This window comes from Taudactylus pleione, unplaced genomic scaffold, assembly GCF_031769625.1.
Source record: "Taudactylus pleione unplaced genomic scaffold, aTauple2 ptg000101l, whole genome shotgun sequence".
Classification (NCBI taxonomy): domain Eukaryota; kingdom Metazoa; phylum Chordata; class Amphibia; order Anura; family Myobatrachidae; genus Taudactylus; species Taudactylus pleione.
In genome coordinates this window covers 255,639-271,934 of record NW_028284503.1, presented here as the reverse complement: position 1 = coordinate 271,934, position 16,296 = coordinate 255,639, and the positions used below count along the sequence as shown (strand labels likewise).

Here is a 16,296-nt window from a genome sequence, read left to right as displayed (position 1 = left end):
TACGTTACGCACCGATATCTCTCTGCGGTAATCGCACAGGCTGGGGCTGTAAGCTGTATGTGAGTGGTTTATGTGACTCTCTGTTCAGATTTGTAATCTCATGATTTGCAGGAAGAGGGGTCCCGATCGGTGCGGGACGAGAAGCCCTCTCTAGCGAGTGCACTGACTGAGCGGCGGATAGACGCCGCAACCGGCAACCAGAACAAGGTGAAATCCATGGCGACGCAGCTCCTGGCTAAATTCGAGGAGAACGCCCCTGCTCCTAATGCCGGGATACGGAAACAGGTAGGCGCCCCATATCCTGAGCAGTTTGCACCTCACTGGAGATGTAGATGGTTTTTTTTATACCGCTTGCAAAAATAAGATTTTAATTGAGGTAGGGGATATATGTGTGTGTGTGTATATATTTCTACCGCTGCGTCTAGCGGTGTAACCTCACTATTTACATTGAGACAAGCTAGCTGCAGTCATTTAATGCCACCACGTCTGGGTAAGTTTTGGGATGTAGGTCAGAGCTTGCTGCTGCACTGCCACCTTGTGGCCATGTTGTGTAATTTCTGCTGCTTTTTTTTTTTTTATATTTGCTCATAACTCCTTTATTTTTTTTCCCCCTTCTTTTTATTTTCTCCATCTCCATTCCGCCCACGTGTCTGTCTCTCCTCTCAGAAACCCATCCTGCCTTACCAGCAGCGCTTACTAGAGGAGGCTGCCTTCATGCAGGCAGAGCCTCAGTGGAAACAGGTAACGCGGGTTCAGGATACACAGTGGGGGACTGTGCTCCCGCCTTCCAGCTCACACACGTCCTAGATGTTTAACACTTAGCTTACGGATTTTCTGGGTGCCATGGAACTACATGTCCCAGCATGCTCTGCCAGCCAAGTGTATGCTGGGAGTCGTCATGTTACAGCAGCAGCATAACCGAGGGGTTACGGCCTAGACACGGTAACCATTTGCAGTCAGTCTGGCTCCTCGGACATTGACGGTGTTAATGAGGGAAACCACCTTGAGGGCTGTGTGTAACTAAAGCATACAGGCCTCCATTAGTGCATGCCTAGTCTTGCCTGAGATGTTGATAACTAGCGTTTGTATGTCAGATCTTTAGCCTATAAACTATGAGTTTCCTGTACTGGCCAGCTGTAGAACGATCCCTGTAGCCGTTCTGCAATCACTCACTATGCTGCACCTGTTGTCACAATCTTCTTCTTTTCTCCCCCCCACCCACATTTCTTTCTCCGTCTATAAAGCCCAGATGTAGTGATCTACCCCGGACCTGCCCCAAAAAGATCATCACTCTGTATTCCGGGCCCTCACCTGTGCCTCGCCCAGCGCTGCAGGTGACTCGGGCGACAACCTCTGCGTGGTTCACTGCATATGGGCGACCGCACTTCCCTGCTTGTATCGTACATGACGATTGGACTGTTACTCTGTATTGTCACAAGCCGGACTGTATTCGCTCGACCCATTCACCTGCAGTCTGATCTTACACCAGTAACAATCTCCAACTTAGAAAAAAATGTAATATAGTTATGATCTACATAAAATATATATAATTATTATAGTAATTTTATTTTTGTGGAGGTTTCCATTAAAAATTCATATTCTGCTTTGACCTTTTTGGTTTTTAAGACTATTTGGATCACCGATATTTTTCCTCCTGTTGGTTCGTTTTTAGAATTGGCTCAGAAAAATCGGTGAATCTGGTGAAAAGTTGGATTCTGTTATTCGGTGTAGATCAATTAACACAATTTATCGGCTGATGCAAATCGCCATCACATGGTGTCGCTGGCAGTAGATGCTTGAGGGGGGAGCTGGCAGTCACTGGCTCTAGAAACCCATGACGCAGTGCCAGGTGGTCAGTGTGTCAATGCTTTGGTGCAGCAGAGTGGCACTGGGCGGTTTCTGTGCTTGCCAAATTCATCCTGCCCATTGTGCCAGCCTTCATAGCTGGAGCCATTACTGTACCATACTGTTTCCCAGTCTCTAACTTTATTCCGGCTCCGTATGTTTGTGGTGGTTCCGCTTCCCTGTCACAAGCAATGCCAGTGTCCCTTTAGGCACCCGGTATGCTCACCCCACTGCCAATGCTACCCACGCAGTCCTTACCGGCACCCCCTGCTTTGGCTAATCACGTCTGAAGCTGCCAGCCTGGGCCTCGGTGTGTGTGTGGCAGTGCCAGCTACCTTTCTCCTCCTTGGTACCATACATTTATAGATCTTTCTCTGTTTTATTTTTCTGTCCTGTCTACAGAGCAGCCCGGTGCCGACCGTCCATGGGGAGACGTTTCCCAGCCCAGAGAGGGTAAACGGCATGGGTTTGGCGTGTTTGTCCACACACGAGAGCTTTTTGGGTGTTGTCACAGTGAAAAATATCATCCTCATGTTGCTTTGTGTATTGCAATAATTAGAATAACCCCAGCGCCTGCGTGTGGCTCAGTGTAACAGAGGTGGCTGCGTTCAGCTCAGTGTAATAATGGTGGGTGCGTTCGCCCCATTGTAATAATGGTGGGTGCGTTCGCCCCATTGTAATAATGGTGTGTGAGTTTGGCTCAGTGTAATAATGGTGTGTGAGTTTGGCTCAGTGTAATAATGGTGGGAGCGTTTGGCTCAGTGTAATAATGGTATCTGCGTTCGGCTCAGCGTAATAATGGTGGGAGCGTTTGGCTCAGCGTAATGGTGGGAGCGTTCGGCTCTGCATAATAATGGTGGGAGCATTCGGCTCAGCGTAATAATGGCGGGAGCGTTTGGCTCAGTGTAATAATGGTGTGTGAGTTTGGCTCAGTGTAATAATGGTAGGAGTGTTTGGCTCAGTGTAATAATGGCGGGAGCGTTTGGCTCAGTGTAATAATGGTGGGAGCTTTGGCTCAGTGTAATAATGGTATCTGCGTTTGGCTTAGCGTAATAATGGTATCTGCGTTCGGCTCAGTGTAATAATGGTTGGAGCGTTTGGCTCCGTGTAATGGTGGGAGCGTTTGGCTCAGTGTAATAATGGCGGGAGCGTTTGGCTCAGCGTAATAATGGTGGGTGCATTCGGCTCAGTGTAATAATGGTATCTGCGTTTGGCTCAGTGTAATAATGGCGGGAGCGTTTGGCTCAGCGTAATAATGGTGGGTGCATTTGGCTCAGTGTAATAATGGTATCTGCGTTCGGCTCAGTCTAATAATGGTGCGAGCGTTTGGCTCAGTGTAATAATGGTATCTGCGTTCGGCTCAGCGTAATAATGGCAGGAGCGTTTGGCTCCGCATAATAATGGTGGGAGCATTCGGCTCAGCGTAATAATGGCGGGAGCGTTTGGCTCAGTGTAATAATGGTGTGTGAGTTTGGCTCAGTGTAATAATGGTGGGAGTGTTTGGCTCAGCGTAATAATGGCGGGAGCGTTTGGCTCAGTGTAATAATGGTGTGTGAGTTTGGCTCAGTGTAATAATGGTGGGAGCTTTGGCTCAGTGTAATAATGGTATCTGCGTTTGGCTTAGCGTAATAATGGTATCTGCGTTCGGCTCAGTGTAATAATGGTGGGGGCGTTTGGCTCAGTGTAATAATGGTTGGAGCGTTTGGCTCAGTATAATGGTGGGAGCATTTGGCTCAGTGTAATAACGGTGGGAGCATTCGGCTCAGTGTAATAATGGCGGGAGCGTTTGGCTCAGCGTAATAATGGTGGGTGCATTCGGCTCAGTGTAATGGTATCTGCGTTTGGCTCAGTGTAATAATGGCGGGAGCGTTTGGCTCAGCGTAATAATGGTGGGTGCATTTGGCTCAGTGTAATAATGGTATCTGCGTTCGGCTCAGCGTAATAATGGTGCGAACGCTTGGCTCAGTGTAATAATGGTATCTGCGTTCGGCTCAGTGTAATAATGGCAGGAGCGTTTGGCTCAGTGTAATAATGGTGGGAGCGTTTGGCTCAGTGTAATAATGGTGGGAGCGTTTGGCTCAGTGTAATAATGGCGGGAACGTTTGGCTCAGTGTAATAATGGCGGGGGTGTTTGGCTCAGCATAATAATGGTGGGAGCATTCGGCTCAGCGTAATAATGGCGGGAGCGTTTGGCTCAGTATAATAATGGTGTGTGAGTTTGGCTCAGTGTAATAATGGTGGGAGTGTTTGGCTCAGCGTAATAATGGTGGGAGCGTTTGGCTCAGCGTAATAATGGTGGGAGCGTTCGACTCTGCGTAATAATGGTGGGAGCGTTCGGCTCTGCGTAATAATGGTGGGAGCGTTCGGCTTAGCGTAATAATGGTGGGAGCGTTCGGCTCAGCGTAATAATGGTGGGAGAGTTCGGCTCAGCGTAATAATGGTGGGAGCGTTTGGCTCAGTGTAATAATGGTGGGAGCGTTTGGCTCAGTGTAATAATGGTGGGAGCGTTTGGCTCAGTGTAATAATGGTGGGAGCGTTTGGCTCAGTGTAATAATGGTGGGAGCGTTTGGCTCTGCGTAATAATGGTGGGAGCGTTTGGCTCAGTGTAATAATGGTTGGAGCGTTCGGCTCAGTGTCATAATGGTGGGAGCGTTCGGCTCTGCGTAATAATGGTGGGAGCGTTTGGCTCAGTGTAATAATGGTTGGAGCGTTCGGCTCAGTGTCATAATGGTGGGAGCGTTCGGCTCTGCGTAATAATGGTGGGAGCGTTTGGCTCTGCGTAATAATGGTGGGAGTGTTTGGCTCTGCGTAATAATGGTGTGTGCATTTGGCTCAGTGTAATAATGGTGGGAGCGTTCGGCTCTGCGTAATAATGGTGTGTGAGTTTGGCTCAGTGTAATAATGGTGGGAGCGTTCGGCTCAGTGTAATAATGGTGGGAGCATTCGGCTCAGCGTAATAATGGCGGGAGCGTTTGGCTCAGTGTAATAATGGTGTGTGAGTTTGGCTCAGTGTAATAATGGTGGGTGCGTTTGGCTCAGCGTAATAATGGTGGGAGCGTTTGGCTCAGTGTAATAATGGTGGGAGCGTTCGACTCTGCGTAATAATGGTGGGAGCGTTCGGCTCTGCGTAATAATGGTGGGAGCGTTCGGCTCAGTGTAATAATGGTGGGAGCGTTTGGCTCAGCGTAATAATGGTGGGAGCGTTTGGCTCAGCGTATTAATGGTGGGAGCGTTTGGCTCAGTGTAATAATGGTGGGAGCGTTCGGCTCAGCGTGATAATGGTGGGAGCGTTTGGCTCAGTGTCATAATGGTGGGAGCGTTCGGCTCTGCGTAATAATGGTGGGAGCGTTTGGCTCAGTGTAATAATGGTGGGAGCGTTTGGCTCAGTGTAATAATGGTGGGAGCGTTTGGCTCAGTGTAATAATGGTGGGAGTGTTCGGCTCTGCGTAATAATGGTGTGTGAGTTTGGCTCAGTGTAATAATGGCGGGAGCGTTTGTCTCAGTGTAATAATGGTGGGAGCGTTCGGCTCAGTGTAATAATGGTGGGAGCGTTCGGCTCTGCGTAATAATGGTGGGAGCGTTTGGCTCAGGGTAATAATGGTGGGAGCGTTCGGCTCAGTGTAATAATGGCGGGAGCGTTTGGCTCAGTGTAATAATGGCGGGAGCGTTTGGCTCAGTGTAATAATGGTGGGAGCGTTTGGCTCAGTGTAATAATGGTGGGAGCGTTTGGCTCAGTGTAATAATGGTGGGAGCGTTCGGCTCAGTGTAATAATGGTGGGAGCGTTCGGCTCAGTGTAATAATGGTGGGAGCGTTTGGCTCAGTGTAATAATGGTGTGTGCGTTTGGCTCTGCGTAATAATGGTGGGAGCGTTCGGCTCTGCGTAATAATGGTGGGAGCGTTCGGCTCAGCGTAATAATGGTGGGAGCGTTCGGCTCTGCGTGATAATGGTCGGAGCGTTTGGCTCAGTGTCATAATGGTCGGAGCGTTCGGCTCTGCGTAATAATGGTGGGAGCGTTCGGCTCTGCGTAATAATGGTGGGAGCGTTTGGCTCAGTGTAATAATGGTGGGAGCGTTCGGCTCTGCGTAATAATGGTGTGTGAGTTTGGCTCAGTGTAATAATGGTGTGTGAGTTTGGCTCAGTGTAATAATGGTGGGAGCGTTCGGCTCTGCGTAATAATGGTGTGTGAGTTTGGCTAAGTGTAATAATGGTGGGAGCGTTCGGCTCAGTGTAATAATGGTTGGAGCGTTTGGCTCAGTATAATGGTGGGAGCATTTGGCTCAGTGTAATAACGGTGGGAGCATTCGGCTCAGTGTAATAATGGCGGGAGCGTTTGGCTCAGCGTAATAATGGTGGGTGCATTCGGCTCAGTGTAATGGTATCTGCGTTTGGCTCAGTGTAATAATGGCGGGAGCGTTTGGCTCAGCGTAATAATGGTGGGTGCATTTGGCTCAGTGTAATAATGGTATCTGCGTTCGGCTCAGCGTAATAATGGTGCGAACGCTTGGCTCAGTGTAATAATGGTATCTGCGTTCGGCTCAGTGTAATAATGGCAGGAGCGTTTGGCTCAGTGTAATAATGGTGGGAGCTTTTGGCTCAGTGTAATAATGGTGGGAGCGTTTGGCTCAGTGTAATAATGGCGGGAACGTTTGGCTCAGTGTAATAATGGCGGGGGTGTTTGGCTCAGCATAATAATGGTGGGAGCATTCGGCTCAGCGTAATAATGGCGGGAGCGTTTGGCTCAGTATAATAATGGTGTGTGAGTTTGGCTCAGTGTAATAATGGTGGGAGTGTTTGGCTCAGCGTAATAATGGTGGGAGCGTTTGGCTCAGCGTAATAATGGTGGGAGCGTTCGACTCTGCGTAATAATGGTGGGAGCGTTCGGCTCTGCGTAATAATGGTGGGAGCGTTCGGCTTAGCGTAATAATGGTGGGAGCGTTCGGCTCAGCGTAATAATGGTGGGAGAGTTCGGCTCAGCGTAATAATGGTGGGAGCGTTTGGCTCAGTGTAATAATGGTGGGAGCGTTTGGCTCAGTGTAATAATGGTGGGAGCGTTTGGCTCTGCGTAATAATGGTGGGAGCGTTTGGCTCAGTGTAATAATGGTTGGAGCGTTCGGCTCAGTGTCATAATGGTGGGAGCGTTCGGCTCTGCGTAATAATGGTGGGAGCGTTTGGCTCAGTGTAATAATGGTGTGTGAGTTTGGCTCTGCGTAATAATGGTGGGAGTGTTTGGCTCTGCGTAATAATGGTGGGAGTGTTTGGCTCTGCGTAATAATGGTGGGAGCGTTCGGCTCAGTGTAATAATGGTGGGAGCGTTTGGCTCAGTGTAATAATGGTGGGAGCGTTTGGCTCAGTGTAATAATGGTGGGAGCGTTTGGCTCAGTGTAATAATGGTGGGAGCGTTTGGCTCTGCGTAATAATGGTGGGAGCGTTTGGCTCAGTGTAATAATGGTGTGTGCATTTGGCTCAGTGTAATAATGGTGGGAGCGTTCGGCTCTGCGTAATAATGGTGTGTGAGTTTGGCTCAGTGTAATAATGGTGGGAGCGTTCGGCTCAGTGTAATAATGGTGGGAGCATTCGGCTCAGCGTAATAATGGCGGGAGCATTTGGCTCAGTGTAATAATGGTGTGTGAGTTTGGCTCAGTGTAATAATGGTGGGTGCGTTTGGCTCAGCGTAATAATGGTGGGAGCGTTTGGCTCAGTGTAATCATGGTGGGAGCGTTCGACTCTGCGTAATAATGGTGGGAGCGTTCGGCTCTGCGTAATAATGGTGGGAGCGTTCGGCTCAGCGTAATAATGGTGGGAGCGTTTGGCTCAGCGTAATAATGGTGGGAGCGTTTGGCTCAGCGTATTAATGGTGGGAGCGTTTGGCTCAGTGTAATAATGGTGGGAGCGTTCGGCTCAGCGTGATAATGGTGGGAGCGTTTGGCTCAGTGTCATAATGGTGGGAGCGTTCGGCTCTGCGTAATAATGGTGGGAGCGTTTGGCTCAGTGTAATAATGGTGGGAGCGTTTGGCTCAGTGTAATAATGGTGGGAGCGTTTGGCTCAGTGTAATAATGGTGGGAGTGTTCGGCTCTGCGTAATAATGGTGTGTGAGTTTGGCTCAGTGTAATAATGGCGGGAGCGTTCGGCTCAGTGTAATAATGGTGGGAGCGTTCGGCTCAGTGTAATAATGGTGGGAGCGTTCGGCTCTGCGTAATAATGGTGGGAGCGTTTGGCTCAGGGTAATAATGGTGGGAGCGTTCGGCTCAGTGTAATAATGGCGGGAGCGTTTGGCTCAGTGTAATAATGGTGGGAGCGTTTGGCTCAGTGTAATAATGGTGGGAGCGTTTGGCTCAGTGTAATAATGGTGGGAGCGTTTGGCTCAGTGTAATAATGGTGGGAGCGTTCGGCTCAGTGTAATAATGGTGGGAGCGTTCGGCTCAGTGTAATAATGGTGGGAGCGTTTGGCTCAGTGTAATAATGGTGTGTGCGTTTGGCTCTGCGTAATAATGGTGGGAGCGTTCGGCTCTGCGTAATAATGGTGGGAGCGTTCGGCTCTGCGTAATAATGGTGGGAGCGTTCGGCTCAGCGTAATAATGGTGGGAGCGTTCGGCTCTGCGTGATAATGGTCGGAGCGTTTGGCTCAGTGTCATAATGGTGGGAGCGTTCGGCTCTGCGTAATAATGGTGGGAGCGTTCGGCTCTGCGTAATAATGGTGGGAGCGTTTGGCTCAGTGTAATAATGGTGGGAGCGTTCGGCTCTGCGTAATAATGGTGTGTGAGTTTGGCTCAGTGTAATAATGGTGTGTGAGTTTGGCTCAGTGTAATAATGGTGGGAGCGTTCGGCTCTGCGTAATAATGGTGTGTGAGTTTGGCTAAGTGTAATAATGGTGGGAGCGTTCGGCTCTGCGTAATAATGGTGGGAGCGTTCGGCTCAGTGTAATAATGGTGGGAGCGTTTGGCTCAGTGTAATAATGGTGTGTGAGTTTGGCTCAGTGTAATAATGGTGGGAGCGTTCGGCTCAGTGTAATAATGGTGGGAGCGTTTGGCTCAGTGTAATAATGGTGGGAGCGTTTGGCTCAGTGTAATAATGGTGGGAGCGTTTGGCTCAGTGTAATAATGGTGGGAGCGTTTGGCTCAGTGTAATAATGGTGGGTGCGTTTGGCTCAGTGTAATAATGGTGTGTGAGTTTGGCTCAGTGTAATAATGGTGGGAGCGTTCGGCTCTGCGTAATAATGGTGTGTGAGTTTGGCTCAGTGTAATAATGGTGGGAGCGTTCGGCTCAGTGTAATAATGATGGGAGCGTTTGGCTCAGTGTAATAATGGTGGGAGCGTTTGGCTCAGTGTAATAATGGTGGGAGCGTTTGGCTCAGTGTAATAATGGTGGGTGCGTTTGGCTCAGTGTAATGGTGTGTGAGTTTGGCTCAGTGTAATAATGGTGGGAGCGTTCGGCTCAGTGTAATAATGGTGGGAGCGTTCGGCTCTGCGTAATAATGGTGTGTGAGTTTGGCTCAGTGTAATAATGGCGGGAGCGTTTGGCTCAGTGTAATAATGGTGTGTGAGTTTGGCTCAGTGTAATAATGGTGGGAGCGTTTGGCTCAGCGTGATAATGGTGGGAGCGTTCGGCTCAGCGTGATAATGGTGGGAGCGTTTGGCTCAGTGTCATAATGGTGGGAGCGTTCGGCTCTGCGTAATAATGGTGGGAGCGTTTGGCTCAGTGTAATAATGGTGGGAGCGTTTGGCTCAGTGTAATAATGGTGGGAGCGTTTGGCTCAGTGTAATAATGGTGGGAGTGTTCGGCTCTGCGTAATAATGGTGTGTGAGTTTGGCTCAGTGTAATAATGGTGGGAGCGTTCGGCTCAGTGTAATAATGGTGGGAGCGTTCGGCTCAGTGTAATAATGGTGGGAGCGTTCGGCTCAGTGTAATAATGGTGGGAGCGTTCGGCTCAGTGTAATAATGGCGGGAGCGTTCGGCTCAGTGTAATAATGGTGGGAGCGTTTGGCTCAGTGTAATAATGGTGGGAGCGTTTGGCTCAGTGTAATAATGGTGGGAGCGTTTGGCTCAGTGTAATAATGGTGGGAGCGTTTGGCTCAGTGTAATAATGGTGGGAGCGTTCGGCTCAGTGTAATAATGGTGGGAGCGTTCGGCTCAGTGTAATAATGGTGTGTGAGTTTGGCTCAGTGTAATAATGGTGTGTGAGTTTGGCTCAGTGTAATAATGGTGGGAGCGTTTGGCTCAGTGTAATAATGGTGGGAGCGTTCGGCTCAGTGTAATAATGGTGGGAGCGTTTGGCTCAGTGTAATAATGGTGTGTGAGTTTGGCTCAGTGTAATAATGGTGGGAGCGTTCGGCTCAGTGTAATAATGGTGGGAGCGTTCGGCTCTGCGTAATAATGGTGGGAGCGTTTGGCTCAGTGTAATAATGGTGGGAGCGTTCGGCTCAGCGTAATAATGGTGGGAGCGTTTGGCTCAGCGTAATAATGGTGGGAGCGTTTGGCTCAGCGTATTAATGGTGGGAGCGTTCGGCTCAGCGTAATAATGGTGGGAGCGTTCGGCTCAGCGTAATAATGGTGGGAGAGTTCGGCTCAGCGTAATAATGGTGGGAGCGTTTGGCTCAGTGTAATAATGGTGGGAGCGTTTGGCTCAGTGTAATAATGGTGGGAGCGTTTGGCTCTGCGTAATAATGGTGGGAGCGTTTGGCTCAGTGTAATAATGGTTGGAGCGTTCGGCTCAGTGTCATAATGGTGGGAGCGTTCTGCTCTGCGTAATAATGGTGGGAGCGTTTGGCTCAGTGTAATAATGGTGTGTGAGTTTGGCTCAGTGTAATAATGGTGGTAGTGTTTGGCTCTGCGTAATAATGGTGGGAGTGTTTGGCTCTGCGTAATAATGGTGGGAGCGTTCGGCTCTGCGTGATAATGGTGGGAGCGTAATGGTGGGAGTGTTTGGCTCTGCGTAATAATGGTGGGAGCGTTCGGCTCTGCGTAATAATGGTGGGAGCGTTCGGCTCAGCGTAATAATGGTGGGAGCGTTCGGCTCTGCGTGATAATGGTGGGAGCGTTTGGCTCAGTGTCATAATGGTGGGAGCGTTCGGCTCTGCGTAATAATGGTGGGAGCGTTTGGCTCAGTGTAATAATGGTGTGTGAGTTTGGCTCAGTGTAATAATGGTGGGAGCGTTTGGCTCAGTGTAATAATGGTGGGAGCGTTCGGCTCAGCGTAATAATGGTGGGAGCGTTCGGCTCTGCGTGATAATGGTGGGAGCGTTTGGCTCAGTGTCATAATGGTGGGAGCGTTCGGCTCTGCGTAATAATGGTGGGAGCGTTTGGCTCAGTGTAATAATGGTGTGTGAGTTTGGCTCAGTGTAATAATGGTGTGTGAGTTTGGCTCAGTGTAATAATGGTGGGAGTGTTCGGCTCTGCGTAATAATGGTGGGAGCGTTCGGCTCTGCGTAATAATGGTGGGAGCGTTCGGCTCAGCGTAATAATGGTGGGAGCGTTCGGCTCTGCGTGATAATGGTCGGAGCGTTTGGCTCAGTGTCATAATGGTGGGAGCGTTCGGCTCTGCGTAATAATGGTGGGAGCGTTCGGCTCTGCGTAATAATGGTGGGAGCGTTTGGCTCAGTGTAATAATGGTGGGAGCGTTCGGCTCTGCGTAATAATGGTGTGTGAGTTTGGCTCAGTGTAATAATGGTGTGTGAGTTTGGCTCAGTGTAATAATGGTGGGAGCGTTCGGCTCTGCGTAATAATGGTGTGTGAGTTTGGCTAAGTGTAATAATGGTGGGAGCGTTCGGCTCTGCGTAATAATGGTGGGAGCGTTCGGCTCAGTGTAATAATGGTGGGAGCGTTCGGCTCAGTGTAATAATGGTGGGAGCGTTTGGCTCAGTGTAATAATGGTGTGTGAGTTTGGCTCAGTGTAATAATGGTGGGAGCGTTCGGCTCAGTGTAATAATGGTGGGAGCGTTTGGCTCAGTGTAATAATGGTGGGAGCGTTTGGCTCAGTGTAATAATGGTGGGAGCGTTTGGCTCAGTGTAATAATGGTGGGAGCGTTTGGCTCAGTGTAATAATGGTGGGTGCGTTTGGCTCAGTGTAATAATGGTGTGTGAGTTTGGCTCAGTGTAATAATGGTGGGAGCGTTCGGCTCTGCGTAATAATGGTGTGTGAGTTTGGCTCAGTGTAATAATGGTGGGAGCGTTCGGCTCAGTGTAATAATGATGGGAGCGTTTGGCTCAGTGTAATAATGGTGGGAGCGTTTGGCTCAGTGTAATAATGGTGGGAGCGTTTGGCTCAGTGTAATAATGGTGGGTGCGTTTGGCTCAGTGTAATGGTGTGTGAGTTTGGCTCAGTGTAATAATGGTGGGAGCGTTCGGCTTAGTGTAATAATGGTGGGAGCGTTCGGCTCTGCGTAATAATGGTGTGTGAGTTTGGCTCAGTGTAATAATGGCGGGAGCGTTTGGCTCAGTGTAATAATGGTGTGTGAGTTTGGCTCAGTGTAATAATGGTGGGAGCGTTTGGCTCAGTGTAATAATGGTGGGAGCGTTCGGCTCAGCGTGATAATGGTGGGAGCGTTTGGTTCAGTGTCATAATGGTGGGAGCGTTCGGCTCTGCGTAATAATGGTGGGAGCGTTTGGCTCAGTGTAATAATGGTGGGAGCGTTTGGCTCAGTGTAATAATGGTGGGAGCGTTTGGCTCAGTGTAATAATGGTGGGAGTGTTCGGCTCTGCGTAATAATGGTGTGTGAGTTTGGCTCAGTGTAATAATGGCGGGAGCGTTTGGCTCAGTGTAATGGTGGGAGCGTTCGGCTCAGTGTAATAATGGTGGGAGCGTTCGGCTCTGCGTAATAATGGTGGGAGCGTTTGGCTCAGTGTAATAATGGTGGGAGCGTTCGGCTCAGTGTAATAATGGCGGGAGCGTTTGGCTCAGTGTAATAATGGTGGGAGCGTTTGGCTCAGTGTAATAATGGTGGGAGCGTTTGGCTCAGTGTAATAATGGTGGGAGCGTTTGGCTCAGTGTAATAATGGTGGGAGCGTTCGGCTCAGTGTAATAATGGTGGGAGCGTTCGGCTCAGTGTAATAATGGTGGGAGCGTTCGGCTCAGTGTAATAATGGTGGGAGCGTTTGGCTCAGTGTAATAATGGTGTGTGAGTTTGGCTCAGTGTAATAATGGTGTGTGAGTTTGGCTCAGTGTAATAATGGTGGGAGCGTTCGGCTCTGCGTAATAATGGTGGGAGCGTTCGGCTCAGTGTAATAATGGTGGGAGCGTTTGGCTCAGTGTAATAATGGTGGGAGCGTTTGGCTCAGTGTAATAATGGTGTGTGAGTTTGGCTCAGTGTAATAATGGTGTGTGAGTTTGGCTCAGTGTAATAATGGTTGGAGCTTTTGGCTCAGTGTAATAATGGTTGGAGCGTTCGGCTCTGCGTGATAATGGTGGGAGCGTTTGGCTCAGGGTAATAATGGTGGGAGCGTTCGGCTCTGCGTAATAATGGTGGGAGCGTTCGGCTCTGCGTAATAATGGTGGGAGCGTTCGGCTCAGTGTAATAATGGTGGGAGCGTTCGGCTCTGCGTAATAATGGTGGGAGCGTTCGGCTCAGTGTAATAATGGTGGGAGCGTTCGGCTCTGCGTAATAATGGTGGGAGCGTTCGGCTCTGCGTAATAATGGTGGGAGCGTTTGGCTCAGTGTAATAATGGTGGGAGCGTTTTGCTCAGTGTAATAATGGTGGGAGCGTTTGGCTCAGTGTAATAATGGTGTGTGAGTTTGGCTCAGTGTAATAATGGTGGGAGCGTTTGGCTCAGTGTAATAATGGTTGGAGCGTTTGGCTCAGTGTAATAATGGTGGGAGCGTTTGGCTCAGTGTAATAATGGTGGGAGCGTTCGGCTCAGTGTAATAATGGTGGTGAAATTGTTCCTCTCCCCCTGACGATCAGTTGAGTTTACGTCTATGTACAACCTTTATTAAATCTATTACTTTTGTCTTTTTACCTTTATGCATTTCAGCCATGACTTTATACCAGCAACAGATAATTGTATCTGCGTCCTGTTATATCCCAGGGTAACCAAATAACTGACAGAATAAGCCATAGAAAGCTATCAAAGGAATTTAGTGGTAAAAAGCCTTATTTTTAGTAAAAAATTTTCAGAAGGGTCCATTTAAACCCCACAAAGTCTCAGAAAGGTGCATAACCCCTATAATATCGCCAATAAAAAGCTGAAATTGCTCAGCACTTGGCCTTCCTATGTCTGTGTGCATTGGCGGTAGAGGCTGGAAGGGGGCAGCGTCCTCTATTCTAGTTACAGCAAACGATTAAGCAATATTTAAAAGCACTCCCACTTTATAAACAATGGGTTCAGTTAATTTCTGCCAATATATAGTTCTTCCCATCCTTTGAGTCAGGAGCTGACTGTATGTATGTAGCTGACTGTGCTCTGAGGCGTCAGGACCTCCATATCCGAAACGCGCCAGCGTATGACTACATGTCCCTCATTCCTGTGATGATCCAGCAATTGCTGCGTTATTGGTCATTCGCTCCCTCCAATACAGAGCGCCCAGCTGATGGTTTCTTCCCCTCTCCAGCTTGATTTTGAGACCGCCCGGCGCTCTCTGGTAGACCATCGGCAGCAATCGTTCGCCCTGGGCTCATCCGAGCGTCCGGCCTCCCCTTCCTATGATGAAATCAGACAGGTAGCATGTTTTCCAGCACATGTGTGTAAAGTTCTGGTGTGTACAGCTTAACGGCACGTGCTTGTGTTCTTCACCTGCATTGGGCACCGCGGCTAAACGCAGAAAAGCGATTGGTTTATATGAAGTCGGTAATAGTTGTGTTCTAGCAATTGTCAGATCAGATTTATGTCCATGTGCCACAAATCCCCCCTCTGTTCTGTAATGTGAAACGCGCCAGTCTCTTAGTTCTATCATCGCTGTAAAAGGTTTTACTTCTCGTTGTCCTTTACCTTTTACGGAGGCGTTATGGCAGAGGAATATATTGGCTGTCTTTTCCTAATAACTAGATTATACATAGGCGAATAGATTCATGTCGTCATATTTACTTTATTTATGGGCGTTTATATTCTGCAGCGATGCCCCGGATGAGGCTAGACGGTGTATACAGAGGTCTCTTAGAGTCTCTACTTTCAGATGACTTTTACCTTTTGGTTTTCGGAACCTCTCCCGCAGAATGTTTATTAAATACATTACTTATACTTTCCTGATTCCATGTTTTTCACCAAGGTCTTTTATATCATCCAGGCAAGAGTTGCTGTTGTCACTGGATCAGAGAGGGTAGAACTGTTCTCTGTGTATTGGATACAATTGTATATTTACGTTGTTTGCAGTGGTAGCGGGTGAAGAAGATACGGAAATCGGGGGGGGGGGGGGGACGTGCATCATGCGGACACTTGGAAGGTGTGAATGAGGCTTTGATACACAGGGTGACTAGCATTGTGCAACCTATGGAACTACAATTCCCAGCATGCTTTGCTGGAGTGTATCATCTTCCTGTAACCTCAGCAGGCTGTGGTGGGCTCCCCTTGTGCCATGTTTGGCCCTTGGCCCACTGGATATAACCGGACCCTGGAGATGGTCCTAGTTGCTGTGTTCGTTCTTTGATCTCACCATTGACGGGCGTCGCATCTACTAACCAGCACCCGCTCTTTCCCCCACCTGCTATCGGACTCCCGCACGGGTTTTGCTGCCCGCTCCGGTTTGGATGGGGGTGTGTGTGTGTTCACCTTTTGTCCTTTCACCTCTCACCTGTGTTTGATGCCCTCATTTCTTTTTCTCCTTGTTTTGGTTTCCTCTCCCTCCCTTCAGAAGTACATAAAGATATATACGAGTGGAGTGAGCTCATTGGCTGAACAGATAGCCAATCAGCTACAAAGGAAGGAGACCCCCAAGCCTCTGTTTGGGAAGAAAGTGGTAAGCAGGAGTTTCCTGATGGGACGTTCCTAGATGGTTTCTGATCCTCGGTCAGCGGCAGATTTGTGACCTCATTTCTCATTATAGGTCCATTTACTGCAATGTAAATTTAGATAATGTATTTGCCAACAATTGAAGCATCTCTTCCATCTGAGACCAGGACGTGATAGGTTATAGACAGCCCTAGGGCGGAGGGTCCTGCTATGGGTACCAGGGTGAGGCCTAGCGGTCACCTGCGCTGGCTTAGGGAGAGACTGAGCTCTGTTGGAGGTCTCTTGATAACCTGTCTGGCTTCTGTTTGGCACGCAGGCGTCCTTCAGGAAGGAGTTTCCGCAGAACCTGGGGGGCAGCGACGTTTGTTACTTCTGCCACCGGAGAGTCTACGTAATGGAACGCCTGAGCGCCGAGGGGAAGTTCTTCCACCGCAGCTGCTTCAAATGCGATTACTGCAACACAACCCTACGCCTGTCCTGTTATGCCTACCACCTGGAGGACGGTGAGTGCCCTCTCCAGACGGCTGCCCATGTAATCCCTCTCCTTGCTGGCTGATATTATTAGTCAGTGC

The 16,296-nt window shown here is 49.1% G+C and overlaps 1 protein-coding gene across 24 annotated transcripts in view; it reads left to right on the top strand.

The window, feature by feature from the left end:
* The window catches only part of MICAL3 (microtubule associated monooxygenase, calponin and LIM domain containing 3), a 134,857-nt gene that overhangs the window by 71,603 nt on the left and 46,958 nt on the right, over positions 1 to 16,296 (top strand). For 16 of the 24 annotated variants that reach the window (XM_088470556.1, XM_088470554.1, XM_088470573.1 and 13 more), the window contains exons 16-22: positions 112 to 285; positions 667 to 741; positions 1,245 to 1,334; positions 2,248 to 2,298; positions 14,391 to 14,498; positions 15,627 to 15,731; positions 16,041 to 16,227. In XM_088470556.1, the coding sequence (XP_088326682.1) occupies positions 112 to 285; positions 667 to 741; positions 1,245 to 1,334; positions 2,248 to 2,298; positions 14,391 to 14,498; positions 15,627 to 15,731; positions 16,041 to 16,227 (790 nt within the window). The remainder of the gene's footprint in view (positions 1 to 111; positions 286 to 666; positions 742 to 1,244; positions 1,335 to 2,247; positions 2,299 to 14,390; positions 14,499 to 15,626; positions 15,732 to 16,040; positions 16,228 to 16,296) is intronic. The other 8 variants (XM_088470576.1, XM_088470575.1, XM_088470574.1 and 5 more) reach the window with 4 other exon arrangements.